Raw genomic sequence first — 15,694 nt, 5'->3', positions numbered from 1 at the left:
TGACACGATGGTGAGTACGCGGAGTGTATTTATTTATTTATTTTCATATCCGAAACGGACGAGTTACTTCTTTCTATAAACAGTTCAGGCTGCACGCTTTCTTGTCGTGGTGCAGCTAGTCCTATTGGTGACTTGATTGTGCGGTCCGAGTCGGGATTTTGAAGACATTCAAGTTGCTCTTAACACGTTGTGGGTCATTACGTGCCTACACCATGCAAATGGTCGAACTGTGATAGAGTCACACTCTATTCCATCATTCGATCAGATACCCTGGCCAACTTATTTTTTTATAAGTCTCCCGAGTTATATATACTTCGAATACCCCCCTAACATCCTCCTGTCTGTGGCAGAGTCATGGCCACTATATCTGCCAAGCCAGAGTGTCCTCCTCTCGATGGCTCACTCCTCTTTCCAGATATCATTGACTTTCACATGCGTAGGAATGCATCTCTACCAATTTACATCTTTCCAGACACACAAACAGGCGCATTGACTTCCATTTCCTACCGCGAGTTCGCCAGAGCTACTCATCGAATAGCCCATGCACTCCGACCCAGTCGCACTGGAATTGAAGGCGAGGTAATCGCAATAGTTGTTCACACAGACACCCTCCTGTATACAACTTTAATAGCCGGCCTGATGATTGCAGGGATCGTGGTGAGTACCCATGCTGCTTTTTACTTTACCACTGTTTCATCTTGTCTTGCGCAGCCGTTTCCTATGTCTCCTCGCAACCCACCGCAGGTCATAGTGGATTTACTTCTCCGGACACGTTGCCGTCGCGTAGCGTCCATCACTCCGAACCACGCCGCTCTCCTTGATGATGTCCAGCGCCTTATGGGCAATAGTGGCACCAGTCTGACAATTATCGAGATACCACCCATTTCAGAAGTTTACCCTCATTTGGGCAACGAATCTATTGTCCACCCCTTTGTGCCATACCCTAAGCGCTCAACAATAGCACGCATAACCGAAACAATCTTATACATGCATTCATCCGGAAGTACCGGCTTCCCTAAACCTATCGCTCAAAATCACAGGGGCCAACTTAGCTGGATGAACGCCCGTGCGGCTGTTTTCGTTTTCGTCTTTGATAGAAAACTAATGTGGTGCAGCTCTGTTATGGCAATACCGGAACTATCCATCAGTCCGTCTTGGCGTAATGGCCCTTCCCCCGTTTCACATCTTTGGTGTGGCCGCACAGCTGTATGCAATGCTTATCGGTGTTACAGCAACATTATACGCCCCTACGTCCGTGGGAGATCGGCGGACTCTTCCTACCATTCCGACATCAGACAATATAATTCAATGCATCAGCCAGACCGGGACCAATATTGTTCTTTGCGTTCCATATCACCTCGAACAGTGGGCCGATTCGGAAGAAGCACTAAAGACGCTGCGAAAGGTCGGATACGTTGTACGTTATACCTTAGTGTTCCTTTGATCATGAGTCCCACGCATTTGACCACGTGACTTCTCAGGTATATGGAGGTGGCCCTCTCTCAGAGAAGAAAGGAGACTTTCTTACCGCCGCTGGAATACCGATTGCACAGCTTTACGGTGCGACAGAGTGTGGTCCAGTCTCCATTCTTCCTCCTCGGGACTCAGTTGTCAATGGCAACCCATATTGGCAGTGGGTCGAGTTCTCCGATACGGTCAATATTCGCTGGGCTCCTCATGATCTTGATTTATATGAATGCCAAGTATTGGTATGTATCGAGGTACATTCAAAACTATGCGTTAGATCAGCGTCTTTACAGCGATCAGACAAACTCCAGCCAAGCATTGAAAACCTTCCCGATGTGCAGGGCTATGCCACTAACGACCTTTTTGTCAGACACCCAACCCAGAAGCAATTATGGAAAATGTACGCTTTTTTTGCTGACTTCATTGCAGACCTAAAACAACCTTAGCGTTAGTCGAGCGGACGATGTCATCGTTCTATCCTCTGGGGAAAAGGCTGTCCCATCGCAGATGGAGACAATCATCAGTTGTTGTCCGTACGTAAATGGTGCCGTTATGTTCGGACGTGAGCGAAACCAAGTTGGAGTTTTGATCGAACCTACCGTGGATCATTTCATTGATGTGGATAATGAGGAACAAGTTGCCCAGTTTCGAAACCGAGTATGGTGGGCGTATTTCTCTTTGTGAGTCAAGATCTTGAATTGACAGATTTTTAGGCCATATGTAGAAGACGCCAATGCATCTGTGCCGACTTACAGTCGTATCTTCAAGGAAATGATTCTTGTCGCTCGTCGCGACAAGCCTGTATCCCGGACTATGAAGGGCACTATCGAAAGAAAGGCAGCGCTCCAAGTATACGAGCGAGACATTAATGCACTGTTGGTGTTCGCATATCATTAATTGGCCTGGCACTTGCTGAAGCGTCTTGTATAATCAGTTATGACGTCGTCGGACTTAGCCATGAAGTTGGCGACAGCACCATACCATTGCAATGGACGGAGAACGAGTTAACCTCCTGGCTATTATCACAAGCCACGAATGTTAGGACGGATATAAAACCATCTGTAGATTTATTCGCGCAGGGCTTTGACAGGTGTGAGCTTTGTTTAATTGGTGGACGTTGTCACTGAATTGCTCCCCAGCTTGAGTGCTACGTACCTTAGGAATCGGCTCATCTGCGCCCTAAGGAGATCATCTGAACTAGGAATTCAGAGCATTTCCTGCCTCATCACCCAAAACATCATCTTTGAGAACCCCACTATTCATTTACTGGCACGGAAGGTTGCTGCCCTTGTTGCATGCGCGGATGGGACTTCGGAGTCTGTACAAGACTCGCACGTCCATGCAGTCGGGGCTATGATCGAAAAATACTCAGCCGGATTTCTGAAGCTTGACCCTGACTCGATGGAGAGACCTGCAAAGCGAGCCAGGCTTGATGGCGGGCGTGTTGTGCTCCTTACTGGATCGACGGGGACACTGGGATCCTATATACTTGCCAATCTTCTCGGACGACCGGAGGTCTCGACAGTCTATGTTCTCAATCGCTTTTCAGCAGCTTCAGGAACATACAGCAGTATGCGTCAGCTCAAAGCATTCGAGGAAAGAGGGTTAAATACACGACTCCTAACCTCATCAAGAAAGATTTTTTATCTTGAAGGTGACATCTCTCAGGACAGATTGGGTTTGACAGCTCCTACTTACGAACGGGTTTGTTCTCTTTCCCTTCCTCAGCTTGTCGCTGACATGACTCCTCAAGCTCAAATATTCCGTGACCATGATCATCCACAATGCCTGGCGCGTCGACTTCAATTTGGCCCTATCCTCGTTTGAACCTCATATCCGGAGCACGCGGATGCTTCTCGATCTCGCGCTCGCTTCTCCGCATGCCGCTTCTTTGCGGTTCATATTCGTTTCGTCTATCGCATCCGCATTGGGTTGGGATCCAAGTCAGGGTCCCGTCCCAGAGGAACTTCTCAGTGATCCTTCTATGGCAATAGGTTCTGGGTACGGAGAATCGAAGCACGTTGCCGAACAAGTAGGTTCACCTTATCTGAGTAAAAACCAGTGACTCAGCACTTCCTAGATCATCGCCCGATCTAATCTGCAGGCTACATCTCTCCGAGTAGGACAGATAGCTGGTGGGCCTACTGGGGCTTGGGCGACGACTGATTGGGTTCCCATCCTTGTCAAGTCAAGCTTGGCGCTCGGTTCGCTTCTTGACCTTCCAGGGGTGAATCTTTTTTCGCGCGACGCTAGTTTGGTTTACAAACCTTGAATTTAGGTCGTGTCATGGACACCCGCGGACCGCGTTGCAGCAGCAGCTCTTGACGTTGCCTTGTCTGAGACGCATGTCCCACTTGTCAACGTCACCCATCCAAGGCCTGTTTCATGGCGGACCATCTTTGAGAGCGTGAGAGATGCACTTGTAGCTTCTGGCCAAACAAAACATCCGCTGCCACTGGAGCCCTATTCAGGGTGGATGCAAAAACTGGAACGACGTGCCCACGGCGCAAAAGAACGTGATTTTAAAGAGGTCGTAAGTCGAACCTTTATTGGTGAATGAAGGTTATGGACTGATTTTGCCGTCTTATGTAGCCGGCGCTCAAAATCCTTCCTTTCCTCCGAGGGTTCTTGCAGTCCCAGAATGCTGAAACTCTTTCTGGTGATGCGGAGGCGGGTAACGGCCAGCAGTTTGCGACGGACAGGGCTTGTTCACTGAGCGGTACGATGCGTTTTCTCTCTACACGGGAGTCTGAGTGGCTTGGACCAAGCCATGCGCGGGCGTGGGTGAAGGACTGGAAAAATAAGGGATTTTTTCAATAACACGCAAAGGAAGGTTAGTAGTGCGCATTATCTGTTTGCTGTACTCACTGTCGTGTAATAGAAACTGTATGAGTGTTCTCGATGACGTTTTGGAATACCACACATTTGTTACAAGTCTACCGACCCCGCATAAAGTCCGTTGTTATCTGTCCAATCGCTAAGTGTATCCATGCAATCATCAACTGTATCCATGCAAGCACACATGTATGAATAGTTTACTAGAGGTCCTTCATAATATAATAATATATTCATCCATCCGTCCACCCACCATCAGTACAGTTATAATCATAGTGTTACATCGATATTCGCAATACCACCTTGTACAACCGGTCTTCGCTCAATTTCTGGGATGGAACACGGCGAATGTGCACACAGCCGAGCTCTGAGTGGCGCTTTCTCGGGCTTCTTGCCTGGTTTTCGATTGGCAGGAAAGTAGCGCGGACACTCGAGGGACCTCCAGAGTTGGGGCATGTGGATTTGGGAGATCTAATATCTCGATATCTTTAAGCGCATTAAGGCCCGCTGGTGGACGATGCCACTCAGTGGCTGAATCAGAATGAGGATTTGAGCCAGACGAAGACGGTGTCAAACTAGAAGGTGTCAATGAAGGATACCTCGTTGCTCGGCTGCTCGAGGGAGATAATGTCGATGCGCTGGAACCGCTTTTCCCGAATGCGTTATTGGAGGAAAGGAGGGGTAACGAAGCGTATTCGGGGGCTCTTGGGGATGCGTTGTGAGAGTGTGTGACTGAGAGGGAAGATGATCTTTCGAGTTCTGAGAAGGTGCGGGATGGCTTTTTTTGTATTTCTGAGCTTGTTGAGGTGTTGTGGGAGGGAGGGTCACTTTTTGATGTTGAGCCTTCCCTGACGGGGCTTAGTTCTGATATTTTCAGTGTTCTTGAATATCTTTGGGATGATCTGCCCCTCCTTGATGATTGGGATGGTAGTTGGGGTTCTGGAGGATGGGAGGAGTGTGGTGCGGATTCTTGTGAATAGATGGATTCGGGGCTGTTAGCGTCAGCTTCACCGCCTGCGGTCTGGGGTTGAGATACCTCTTGCGAGTCTTTCGGTGCGGCATGCTCAACCAGTGGACTGAGAACTGATATCCGCGGCTTGGGTGGAGGTGGAGGTGCGTCTCCGAGCAAATGAACAGCATCACTTCCAGTTCGAGAAGATATGAATTGGGGAGGATCTGCCGACGAAAACGGGGAAGTGCTTGCCCGACCTGAGAAAAAGTCCGGACCCAAGTGACGGGTCAGACTACGATTGATGAAAAGCGGGGCATTTGGCCCAAGATTATTGGCTGTGTGTCTGGAGTACTGTTCAAGCGGTACTTCATGCGACACCCTGCGCGAAGACACCGGCGTGTGATGTGGAGCGGATGTGGGGAGTATTGCCCTCTGGATGCGGGCGAATGGGTCGTCAGTGTCATAGAGGCTGAGATGGCTGTAGTCTGTTGTTGTGTTGGGTAGGACGGGAGGGAGGTAGGACCAGTCTAGTGATATTTGCGGGGGTGAGACTGCCGGGATATCTTGCAATGTCTGCGGAGAGGAAGGTAGAAGGAGAGGCTCAAGAGATACAGATGGTTGTTGCCCGTGACCGTACCGTCCATGGACACTAAAGTTTGATCCCCCCGACACAAATTCTTCCTCAGGATCTACTGCTCTCCCTCCCTTACGAAGTTTCGTGAACTTTCCTCCACTTCTCCTCCAACGCCGCAAATAAAAGCATACAGTTGCTACCACTGCTGTGCCTCCTACAACTCCAATGACGATTCCTGCAATAGTTTCAGTGGATAATGTGGAGTTTGCATCTGAATCGGTGGAAGATGTCATAATGGAGTCTGGACTGAGTGTTTTGTTAGCAAAGGCAATTCAGTCAATGCGATGGATACCAGCAGGCAGAGCCTTTATTAAACGCTAAACCCGCAGACGGTGAAATTACACCGGTACACGCTTATATGACGGGCTTCGTGGGCGCTAACTGCAAGAGACGAGCTGTGGCACAGCCTCAGTCCATGGTGGTAGATTTAGTGTAATGCGTGCCTTTGAGCGCCTAATAACAGTATAGCTGTGCAATAAAAACCACCATAGCCAACATCTAGTAGGAAGCACCTGATATGTCGACCTCACACGCTTCTAACATAACCAAGGATCGACCGTCCAAAAGCACTTGCATCTGCGGACAGGCACATCCGAACGATGGGCAACTTGAGCCCTATTGGTGTGAAGTGGATGTCTGGGCGCGTATTCAATTTGCAGGAACGTTATCGCCGATCATCATGGGTGGTTCTTGAGCCAACGCTCAACTACCCCCGGCATTGGACACGCTGTCGATATACTTTCTTGGTTGGAACCTTTGACATGTTCTGTGCCATTATTCTCTGCGCGGTCCTGATACAGCTTGGAGCAACATTGATAGAGCTGTTTAAGATGTGCATCGCATCTCTCCGGAGAGTAGGTATGTGCAGAAAGGCATGTTTGAAGTGCACAAGCTTTATTATGTATTAATTGAAACGCACTTGACCTAAAATCCTGCAGGAGCAGAACGCGAAATAGTAAAACACACCTTCGGCTTGGCAAGATTGCCCGGGTTCCTGGTAATAGGCCATTCAGGTTGGTGAGTTTCGGTTCGATAGACTGAGAACAGTGGGTTTCACCTGTTTCATCTCAAATGCAAGAGGGAAACAATATCACTGCCAGTGGCGGCTTATTGGCCGCTGTCACCTGTGTATGTTCAAAACCGCTCGGTGGCGTTTGCAATTAAAACGTGACGTTTAGTCACAGCCACCTTATTGCCGTCATCTTTGAACCCAAAATTCGTCTCTGCTTCATCACGAGACCCGCTGCGGTCACCCGCACTAGCCTTAAATTAGGGTATTTGTACGTATACAATTAATGTCTGGATCGATCTCGACTTTCGCGACAACATCAATTAATCTGGTCAAGTTGCGCTCGCCTGCTCTAAGCGAGATTGAGAGCTTTGACGTAGACGATAAAAGTGGTGCTCTACGTGGTCCACTGGTCAGGATTCGAGCTCATCGATTGCAACAACCGTCCTCGAGGATTCGATGATGACGTCATTCGAAAGCGGTGCTTTTTTCTCACGGTATGTGTCGATATGAGCAATCGAATATTCAAGGACCTTCAAGGACCCACTCCTGTCTACAATCTCATAAAGCACTCTTTGTATATCTTCACGCCGGCCGACCTTGAAGAAGTTTTGTTGAGCTGAAGCTTTCAAGAATCTTTCCTTGGTTCGAATATTCATTATATGCAGGGATCAACTAGATCTGACAATTAATGTGAACATAGGAACGCGATCTTTGTTATTATCGTCAGGGTCGGGTGCCACAACCCCAACTTTTTATCTGTCTTTATACAGGACTGGTGAAACGGCATAGCAACACGGAAGCATTCAGGTGAACTCCTTCAGGGGGATCCTTAAGAGTCGCCACTACCACGCAGATTCAGCACGTCAGCCGCATGCCCATCCTTTTTTGTTTAAATAACTCGATCTCCTCCATTTTCCTTCGTACCATTTCTCTATCTTTCCACCATGCCAAAGCGTATTCCTACTCCTCCTCCTGGAGACGATGAACCTCGATATCTCACTGTCGTTCACCCGTACGTCCTCGACGGGCATTGCAACATGGAGTTGCCCAAGGATAGACAAGATTTTGCGCGTTGGGTGGCGTGCTGCATCGACGCTAAATACTTCTACGCGTTTTTCCATAAGCCCAGTGTAAGTAGTGGTATGGGTCCTCTGTGCAGTATATATGGTTAACCTTCCCCATTGTGGCGCATCAATCAGGCACGCGACATGGTTATCATCGAAATAGCTCGCGAGTGCCCCCAGCTTGATCGCTTACTCGGCGAGCATCGCTGGAGGGAGTTCTTGAAGAAGCCATCCAAACAAGAGCAGGATCAAGTCACGAAGGTTTTTTATTGCACTTATAGCACTGGAAGACAAGTGCAGAAGAATGGTGAGTCCAGTTTAATCCATTTAAATTCAGCCGCCTAGACGATAAGCTTGATCGGTTTTGAGTCTTGATTACCTTCTATGAACGGATCATGATCAGGTGGCTAATACCATATCGGATTTCTCTTGTAGGCTGGAAGCGTATATATGTCGAAGACGCTTGGTTTACAACGTGGTCGCCGAACAATCAGTAAGTCCTCATTCTTCATAACTCATAACTGCGTAAGTTGCATAACCTGACGTACCGTCTCATTCTTCCAGTCTTATCACTTTCCCTTATCCTGAAACCCATTTTTGTGAAGTGCCGATTGAGGATCAGACTAATCATCCCATGTGCAGGCCCCTTCCGGGCGCTGTAAAACCCCCTCCCCCTGAGACCCTGATTGCCCCTGCACCAAGTAAGCGTGGGATTCTTTTGCCTCCTGCCCTATTTCTGGTCTAATTTATCAATATCCTTGCTACAGTCGTCGGTTCCCAACAATGGACCACCGACAGACAGCTACCTGCTCCCATCGCGAGGGCAGGGGCGTGGGGCAAAGGCGCCCCCAAACTTACAGCACCAGTTGGGAATGCATGGAAGGCTGCTATCGCTACTTCCTCTCCGGCCATCCCTGGGCTCAAGAAGCAGCCCGCAGTTGGCGGCGGACCCATCGCAGTGAAAGCATCTGATGTTTGTATGTCGTCCACTTTTTCCTTCTGAAGTACCATCAACGCTAAGCGCTTCCTTTGTTTCACGATAAGGGGTCGGCCTTTCTACGCCCTCAGGACTTGGATCAAACGGGTGGTCAGACTCCCCCACTGGTTCTGGAATGAACACTCCCCCCAGCGGAGGCCCCTCTCCTTTACCTAGAACATTATCGAATCAATCTCCCACCGTCCCTCCCGGTCTGAGTGGTCCAAAAGCTTGGGATGCTGGAACGTCCTACCCTGCTCATCCTCCCGGAATTCCGGCAGTACCAAACGCATGGGGCGCTCCTCGCATCGAGACGGCGCCTAGCCTCGATCGCGACAACACAAGTGTCGCTAGCTGGAGCTCTAACGGAGGGTCCTCTAATGCCAGCACCGATATCGTACTCACTCCTGAGGACGACCCATACAAGGTTCAAGTCCAAATTTCGGAAAGCATGGAACAAGCGCTAGACGGGCTGTCGGTCCATGATGATATAGATCCCAATCTCGCTGAGCTGGACTCGATTGCACCCGGGAAATGGGATGAGCCCATGAGTACCCATGTTTGGTCGGATCATCCCATTGCCGATGGGGCTACCTGGGACGATACTCCTGCGGACGCTGAGGCGCAGTGGAGAGAGCTGAATGACGACAAGGAGAAGGAGAAGCCGATCATATGCAACGCCCATGGAATCATTTGCAAGAAGGGGATCTGCAGGGAGTACGCGAAGCAGGTTCGCGATGCGGAGAGGGCATCGAAGGATACAAGTTCGAATAACAAGAAGGCTAAGGGCAGAGGCAGAGGCAAGGGGTATGGCAGAGGCGGCGGAGAAGGAGGGGGAGGCACCGATCGTGGAGGAGATCGTGGAGGAGCTCCTAACAATGCTTTCCGAGGTCGCGGCGCACCCGTGAAGTCGACCTGGCGAAGCGCTCCTAGGGCCATCGTATCCGCCGCCGCTATTGAGCGCCGGGAAAGCAACGAAGCGGAATCTGTCGCAGCTGAAACTCCGAATGCATGGGGCAATACGTCAAATGCCTCGTGGAGTGTGGGCGAAGATGTGGCTGAGGAGGAGGCGGAGCCTACGGGCAATGACGCGCCTGAGCCGTCTGATGACGGTTGGGGCAAGTCTGTAGCCAGCTTTGATCCTTGGCAGGCTGAGCCCCCGCCCCAGTCCCAGCAAAGGCCGAAACTTCAGACCAACAGAGATCCAAGTCCCAGCAGAAGCCTCAGTCTCAGGCGCAATCCCAGTCTCAGTGGAAGCCTCAATCTCAGGCGCAATCCCAGTCCCAGTGGAAGCCTCAATCTCAGGCGCAACCCCAGTCTCAGTGGAGGTCCCAGCAGAAGCCCCAGCCTCAGCAGAAGTTCCAACCCCAGCAGAAAACCCAGCCGAACACCAACGCCAGTAACACCTGGACCAATCGGAGGGCTCCCACTTCCTGGGCAGATCAGGTGGACGCACATAGCGCTGCTGGATACCCTGAGGATGATGGGTATTCTACCGTTGGTAGCAAGCGTGGTGGGCGGGCCCAGGCGAAGGCCCCCAAGAGTTCTACCAGTGGGTGGGGCACTGTCGACGAGCAACCCTGGTGAGCGTGTTGAGCGAATAGAATTGCAGGGTCGTGCCGCCTCTGTATCTTTCTTTGTATTTTTACCCGAACCTCCATTCCTGTCATTCATTGGGCGATATGTACCATACCCTGATCGATTTTCATACCTATGTACTGCAGAATCACGTTTCGTCTTACCGACTATATCCAATCAACGCCTGCGATCATTGTCACATAATTGTATTGAATACATACTTTGTGATTGTTTTGTGAAATGCGTGTTGTTGTACTTTCGCAACCTTGCTTTATGGTGACGCCGGCGCTTATTCAATAACGAGTCTTGCAGCATGACATTCTTGCTAGAGAAGTTCAGGCAGTTGCAAAGGTTCAAAAACCATTTCAAGCAGTTCTCAATCTCCTAAGACTGAGAATTCTGCTAGAAAACGACGAACATCCTCATAAAAACGGTACTTACACTCAAGTTGCCACGGCAGGAATGTGAACAAAACTGTGGCCACATGACTGTTAGGATAGATTGATCAAAACTGACTACATAAAATACCATATCACCAATGGTCCAATCGCAGTGGTTCGGAACTCTGACGTATATTTGTAATCTGTTGGAACGCCCGAAAAATGAAAATGTACCGTCAATTATCGCGAAATGTTCAACTCGTTAGCAAAAAAATATGGCTATATGAATGATTTAAGAAATAAGAAATAAATTTCACACCAAGAATTATATGATGCATTTGAGATGCTTATAGCGACGCTTAAAACAGTGAAGAGTCTCAAGCTTGTTCAGGACTTGCCGCAGTTGTTTATGCGTGTGGATGATTCGCAGAATTATCGAGATAGTATGACCTTGCAAGCAAGGCGAAGTCCGAACCAAACAATGTATCAATGTATCACGTGATGTAAGTCTGAGCAAAGAGATTTGGTCGTTGTAAGCACCAGGCTTACAAAGTGAAAACTACTGGCGATATCTAGCGTGATTGAGGCTTGTAAGCATACTTCCACATAGTTTCCATCAACATCGCCCCAATGTTGACGACGTATGTGACCATCCAGACCGCAGTGACGATGCGGCAGATCATACTTTTAGAGGAAAAGCCAGTTATCAACATCGCTGGGGGTGAAATTCATGAGGGACAAGAGGGGGCTTAAATGATGAAACAACTCACCAAATATGAAACAATGCAGGGACCAGGCAACGAAGGACATGGGGGCGACTATTGACAGCAGGTAGGACAGCACGAAGTAGCTGCCCGACTTAAGTTGCTGATCATATTTAGGTCAGTCGGCGCAATCGGCACGGCGAGAATGACCCCTACCTCCTGAGTCCAGTGCCGATCGGCATGTACCCAACGTATCATGCTCGAGCCAGATGTCAACAGCGCGATCATAGCGAGCATGAGCGATATAAATAGCAGACAGTGAGGAGCGGGTGATGTATAGTCAAAGTATGGCACAGGAGAGCCGGTAGTGACGAAAACACCACTTATAGCGAGGAGGACGCCTGCCTTTTTGAAAGTATGTCAGCGCCGGATTCAGCTCGCGCGGAGTGGGACAGCTTACTGTGGTGATAGTGCTGGCTAGGATAGAGCATAACCTAGTTCTAACGGTTTCGAATGCTTGCTCTGATTGAAGGGACTTCCAATGATCTTCGATATCTGGGCGTCCAAGCGCCAAAAAACAGAGTACCCTCGTCGGGAGGGACGTGCGACGAAGGGCCTCGGGGAGGGGTTGTTCTTCAGCGAGTGCTCTCGAGTCAGCAGTCACATGTAACTTGAAAGGCAAGCGTAGTTCAGCGATACAGCAAGGATTCCCAAGTTTTGAAAGCGTACCTCAGTGGAATCGAGTGAAGCCATGGAGTCAAATGGGAGAGTGAAGATGGATTAATGCTCATACTGAGAACAGGGATATAATATCGTCTTTAACGCACCAGGGGGATTATCCTTACATCAGCGTGCAAAAAGCTTCACCGAGCACCGTGTTGTTAATTTTAGGGAAACCGGGAAAGCCGTTCGCACGCTGATCGCGCGAACCTTTGTTGAGCGCTAGCCTCAGACACACCTTGAACTTGACATCGTAAGAATTGAGCACGCCTATAGTAGTATCTAACAACACGATCGAGGCTAGCGCTCAACAAAGGTTCGTGCGATCAGCATGCGAACGGCTTTGATACTACTATAGGCGTGCTCAATTCTTACGATGTCAAGTTCAAGGTGTGTCTGAGGCTAGCGCTCAACAAAGGTTCGCGCGATCAGCGTGCGAACGGCTTTCCCGGTTTCCCTAAAATTAACAACACGGTGCTCGGTGAAGCTTTTTGCACGCTGATGTAAGGATAATCCCCCTGGTGCGTTAAAGACGATATTATATCCCTGTTCTCAGTATGAGCATTAATCCATCTTCACTCTCCCATTTGACTCCATGGCTTCACTCGATTCCACTGAGGTACGCTTTCAAAACTTGGGAATCCTTGCTGTATCGCTGAACTACGCTTGCCTTTCAAGTTACATGTGACTGCTGACTCGAGAGCACTCGCTGAAGAACAACCCCTCCCCGAGGCCCTTCGTCGCACGTCCCTCCCGACGAGGGTACTCTGTTTTTGGCGCTTGGACGCCCAGATATCGAAGATCATTGGAAGTCCCTTCAATCAGAGCAAGCATTCGAAACCGTTAGAACTAGGTTATGCTCTATCCTAGCCAGCACTATCACCACAGTAAGCTGTCCCACTCCGCGCGAGCTGAATCCGGCGCTGACATACTTTCAAAAAGGCAGGCGTCCTCCTCGCTATAAGTGGTGTTTTCGTCACTACCGGCTCTCCTGTGCCATACTTTGACTATACATCACCCGCTCCTCACTGTCTGCTATTTATATCGCTCATGCTCGCTATGATCGCGCTGTTGACATCTGGCTCGAGCATGATACGTTGGGTACATGCCGATCGGCACTGGACTCAGGAGGTAGGGGTCATTCTCGCCGTGCCGATTGCGCCGACTGACCTAAATATGATCAGCAACTTAAGTCGGGCAGCTACTTCGTGCTGTCCTACCTGCTGTCAATAGTCGCCCCCATGTCCTTCGTTGCCTGGTCCCTGCATTGTTTCATATTTGGTGAGTTGTTTCATCATTTAAGCCCCCCTCTTGTCCCTCATGAATTTCACCCCCAGCGATGTTGATAACTGGCTTTTCCTCTAAAAGTATGATCTGCCGCATCGTCACTGCGGTCTGGATGGTCACATACGTCGTCAACATTGGGGCGATGTTGATGGAAACTATGTGGAAGTATGCTTACAAGCCTCAATCACGCTAGATATCGCCAGTAGTTTTCACTTTGTAAGCCTGGTGCTTACAACGACCAAATCTCTTTGCTCAGACTTACATCACGTGATACATTGATACATTGTTTGGTTCGGACTTCGCCTTGCTTGCAAGGTCATACTATCTCGATAATTCTGCGAATCATCCACACGCATAAACAACTGCGGCAAGTCCTGAACAAGCTTGAGACTCTTCACTGTTTTAAGCGTCGCTATAAGCATCTCAAATGCATCATATAATTCTTGGTGTGAAATTTATTTCTTATTTTTTAAATCATTCATATAGCCATATTTTTTTGCTAACGAGTTGAACATTTCGCGATAATTGACGGTACATTTTCATTTTTCGGGCGTTCCAACAGATTACAAATATACGTCAGAGTTCCGAACCACTGCGATTGGACCATTGGTGATATGGTATTTTATGTAGTCAGTTTTGATCAATCTATCCTAACAGTCATGTGGCCACAGTTTTGTTCACATTCCTGCCGTGGCAACTTGAGTGTAAGTACCGTTTTTATGAGGATGTTCGTCGTTTTCTAGCAGAATTCTCAGTCTTAGGAGATTGAGAACTGCTTGAAATGGTTTTTGAACCTTTGCAACTGCCTGAACTTCTCTAGCAAGAATGTCATGCTGCAAGACTCGTTATTGAATAAGCGCCGGCGTCACCATAAAGCAAGGTTGCGAAAGTACAACAACACGCATTTCACAAAACAATCACAAAGTATGTATTCAATACAATTATGTGACAATGATCGCAGGCGTTGATTGGATATAGTCGGTAAGACGAAAAGTGATTCTGCAGTACATAGGTATGAAAATCGATCAGGGTATGGTACATATCGCCCAATGAATGACAGGAATGGAGGTTCGGGTAAAAATACAAAGAAGATACAGAGGCGGCACGACCCTGCAATTCTATTCGCTCAACACGCTCACCAGGGTTGCTCGTCGACAGTGCCCACCCACTGGTAGAACTCTTGGGGGCCTTCGCCTGGGCCCGCCCACCACGCTTGCTACCAACGGTAGAATACCCATCATCCTCAGGGTATCCAGCAGCGCTATGTGCGTCCACCTGATCTGCCCAGGAAGTGGGAGCCCTCCGATTGGTCCAGGTGTTACTGGCGTTGGTGTTCGGCTGGGTTTTCTGCTGGGGTTGGAACTTCTGCTGAGGCTGGGGCTTCTGCTGGGACCTCCACTGAGACTGGGGTTGCGCCTGAGATTGAGGCTTCCACTGGGACTGGGATTGCGCCTGAGATTGAGGCTTCCACTGAGACTGGATTGCGCTGAGACTGAGGCTTCTGCTGGGACTGGATCTCTGTTGGGTCTGAAGTTTCGGCCTTTGCTGGGACTGGGGCGGGGGCTCAGCCTGCCAAGGATCAAAGCTAGCTACAGACTTGCCCCAACCGTCATCAGACGGCTCAGGCGCGTCATTGCCCGTAGGCTCCGCCTCCTCCTCAGCCACATCTTCGCCCACATTCCACGAGGCATTTGACGTGTTGCCCCATGCATTCGGAGTTTCAGCTGCGACAGATTCCGCTTCGTTGCTTTCCCGGCGCTCAATAGCGGCGGCGGATACGATGGCCCTAGGAGCGCTTCGCCAGGTCGACTTCACGGGTGCGCCGCGACCTCGGAAAGCATTGTTAGGAGCTCCTCCACGATCTCCTCCACGATCGGTGCCTCCCCTCCTTCTCCGCCGCCTCTGCCATACCCCTTGCCTCTGCCTCTGCCCTTAGCCTTCTTGTTATTCGAACTTGTATCCTTCTGTGCCCTCTCCGCATCGCGAACCTGCTTCGCGTACTCCCTACAGATCCCCTTCTTGCAAATGATTCCATGGGCGTTTACATATGATCGGCTTCTCCTTCTCCTTGTCGTCATTCAGCTC

General features: G+C 49.5%; 6 protein-coding genes across 6 annotated transcripts; 3 read left to right on the top strand and 3 right to left on the bottom strand.

Moving 5' to 3' along the window:
- Positions 1-354: 354 nt before the first annotated feature.
- On the top strand, positions 355-4,287 carry BJ212DRAFT_1292554 (putative aminoadipate reductase; the record flags this gene model as incomplete). The annotated part of the gene is made up of 13 exons (XM_041332149.1): positions 355-657; positions 712-1,066; positions 1,116-1,417; positions 1,482-1,709; positions 1,761-1,867; positions 1,914-2,129; positions 2,181-2,342; positions 2,402-2,557; positions 2,607-3,171; positions 3,221-3,499; positions 3,548-3,724; positions 3,746-4,000; positions 4,060-4,287. 13 exons carry the CDS (start codon positions 355-357, stop codon positions 4,285-4,287), a joined length of 3,333 nt encoding a protein of 1,110 aa, XP_041185017.1.
- Positions 4,288-4,624: 337 nt separating this feature from the next.
- BJ212DRAFT_1307078 (uncharacterized protein) lies at positions 4,625-6,121 on the bottom strand (the record flags this gene model as incomplete). Its single annotated transcript, XM_041333839.1, has 1 exon — positions 4,625-6,121. The coding sequence occupies one exon, from the start codon at positions 6,119-6,121 to the stop codon at positions 4,625-4,627; it is 1,497 nt and encodes a 498-aa protein (XP_041185016.1).
- A 143-nt stretch (positions 6,122-6,264) lies between these two features.
- BJ212DRAFT_1414850 (uncharacterized protein) lies at positions 6,265-7,110 on the bottom strand. The gene is made up of 3 exons (XM_041337544.1): positions 6,946-7,110; positions 6,855-6,882; positions 6,265-6,780 (listed from the first exon to the last, which is right to left on the bottom strand). Exons 1-3 carry the CDS (start codon positions 6,952-6,954, stop codon positions 6,566-6,568), a joined length of 252 nt encoding a protein of 83 aa, XP_041185015.1. The 5' UTR covers positions 6,955-7,110; the 3' UTR covers positions 6,265-6,565.
- Positions 7,111-7,419: 309 nt separating this feature from the next.
- Positions 7,420-10,752, top strand: BJ212DRAFT_1414843 (uncharacterized protein). The gene is given in 10 exon segments (XM_041337543.1): positions 7,420-7,542; positions 7,601-8,030; positions 8,100-8,271; positions 8,400-8,457; positions 8,529-8,665; positions 8,732-8,941; positions 9,009-10,133; positions 10,151-10,158; positions 10,172-10,174; positions 10,216-10,752. 9 exon segments carry the CDS (start codon positions 7,845-7,847, stop codon positions 10,525-10,527), a joined length of 2,211 nt encoding a protein of 736 aa, XP_041185014.1. The 5' UTR covers positions 7,420-7,542; positions 7,601-7,844; the 3' UTR covers positions 10,528-10,752.
- Positions 10,753-11,687: 935 nt separating this feature from the next.
- Positions 11,688-11,960, bottom strand: BJ212DRAFT_1414840 (uncharacterized protein). Its single transcript, XM_041337542.1, has one exon. It carries the CDS (start codon positions 11,897-11,899, stop codon positions 11,717-11,719), a length of 183 nt encoding a protein of 60 aa, XP_041185013.1. The 5' UTR covers positions 11,900-11,960; the 3' UTR covers positions 11,688-11,716.
- Positions 11,961-13,311: 1,351 nt separating this feature from the next.
- On the top strand, positions 13,312-13,685 carry BJ212DRAFT_1414834 (uncharacterized protein). Its single transcript, XM_041337541.1, has 2 exons — positions 13,312-13,603; positions 13,660-13,685. Exon 1 carries the CDS (start codon positions 13,373-13,375, stop codon positions 13,553-13,555), a length of 183 nt encoding a protein of 60 aa, XP_041185012.1. The 5' UTR covers positions 13,312-13,372; the 3' UTR covers positions 13,556-13,603; positions 13,660-13,685.
- Positions 13,686-15,694: the final 2,009 nt, after the last annotated feature.

This window comes from Suillus subaureus, assembly GCF_016647635.1.
Source record: "Suillus subaureus strain MN1 chromosome Unknown BJ212scaffold_429, whole genome shotgun sequence".
NCBI lineage: Eukaryota > Fungi > Basidiomycota > Agaricomycetes > Boletales > Suillaceae > Suillus > Suillus subaureus.
This window is presented reverse-complemented; position numbering and strand designations above follow the sequence as displayed.

Coding starts and splice junctions, on each gene's coding strand:
- BJ212DRAFT_1414850 (XM_041337544.1), bottom strand. Junction 6,781..6,854: donor GCAATCTTGCCAAGCCGAAG/GTGTGTTTTACT, acceptor TACATAATAAAG/CTTGTGCACTTCAAACATGC.
- BJ212DRAFT_1414843 (XM_041337543.1), top strand. CDS start 7,845: ATGCCAAAGCGTATTCCTACTCCTCCTCCTGGAGACGATGAACCTCGA. Junction 8,272..8,399: donor AAGACAAGTGCAGAAGAATG/GTGAGTCCAGTT, acceptor TTTCTCTTGTAG/GCTGGAAGCGTATATATGTC. Junction 8,458..8,528: donor ACGTGGTCGCCGAACAATCA/GTAAGTCCTCAT, acceptor TCATTCTTCCAG/TCTTATCACTTTCCCTTATC.
- BJ212DRAFT_1414840 (XM_041337542.1), bottom strand. CDS start 11,899: ATGCTCGCTATGATCGCGCTGTTGACATCTGGCTCGAGCATGATACGT.
- BJ212DRAFT_1414834 (XM_041337541.1), top strand. CDS start 13,373: ATGCTCGCTATGATCGCGCTGTTGACATCTGGCTCGAGCATGATACGT.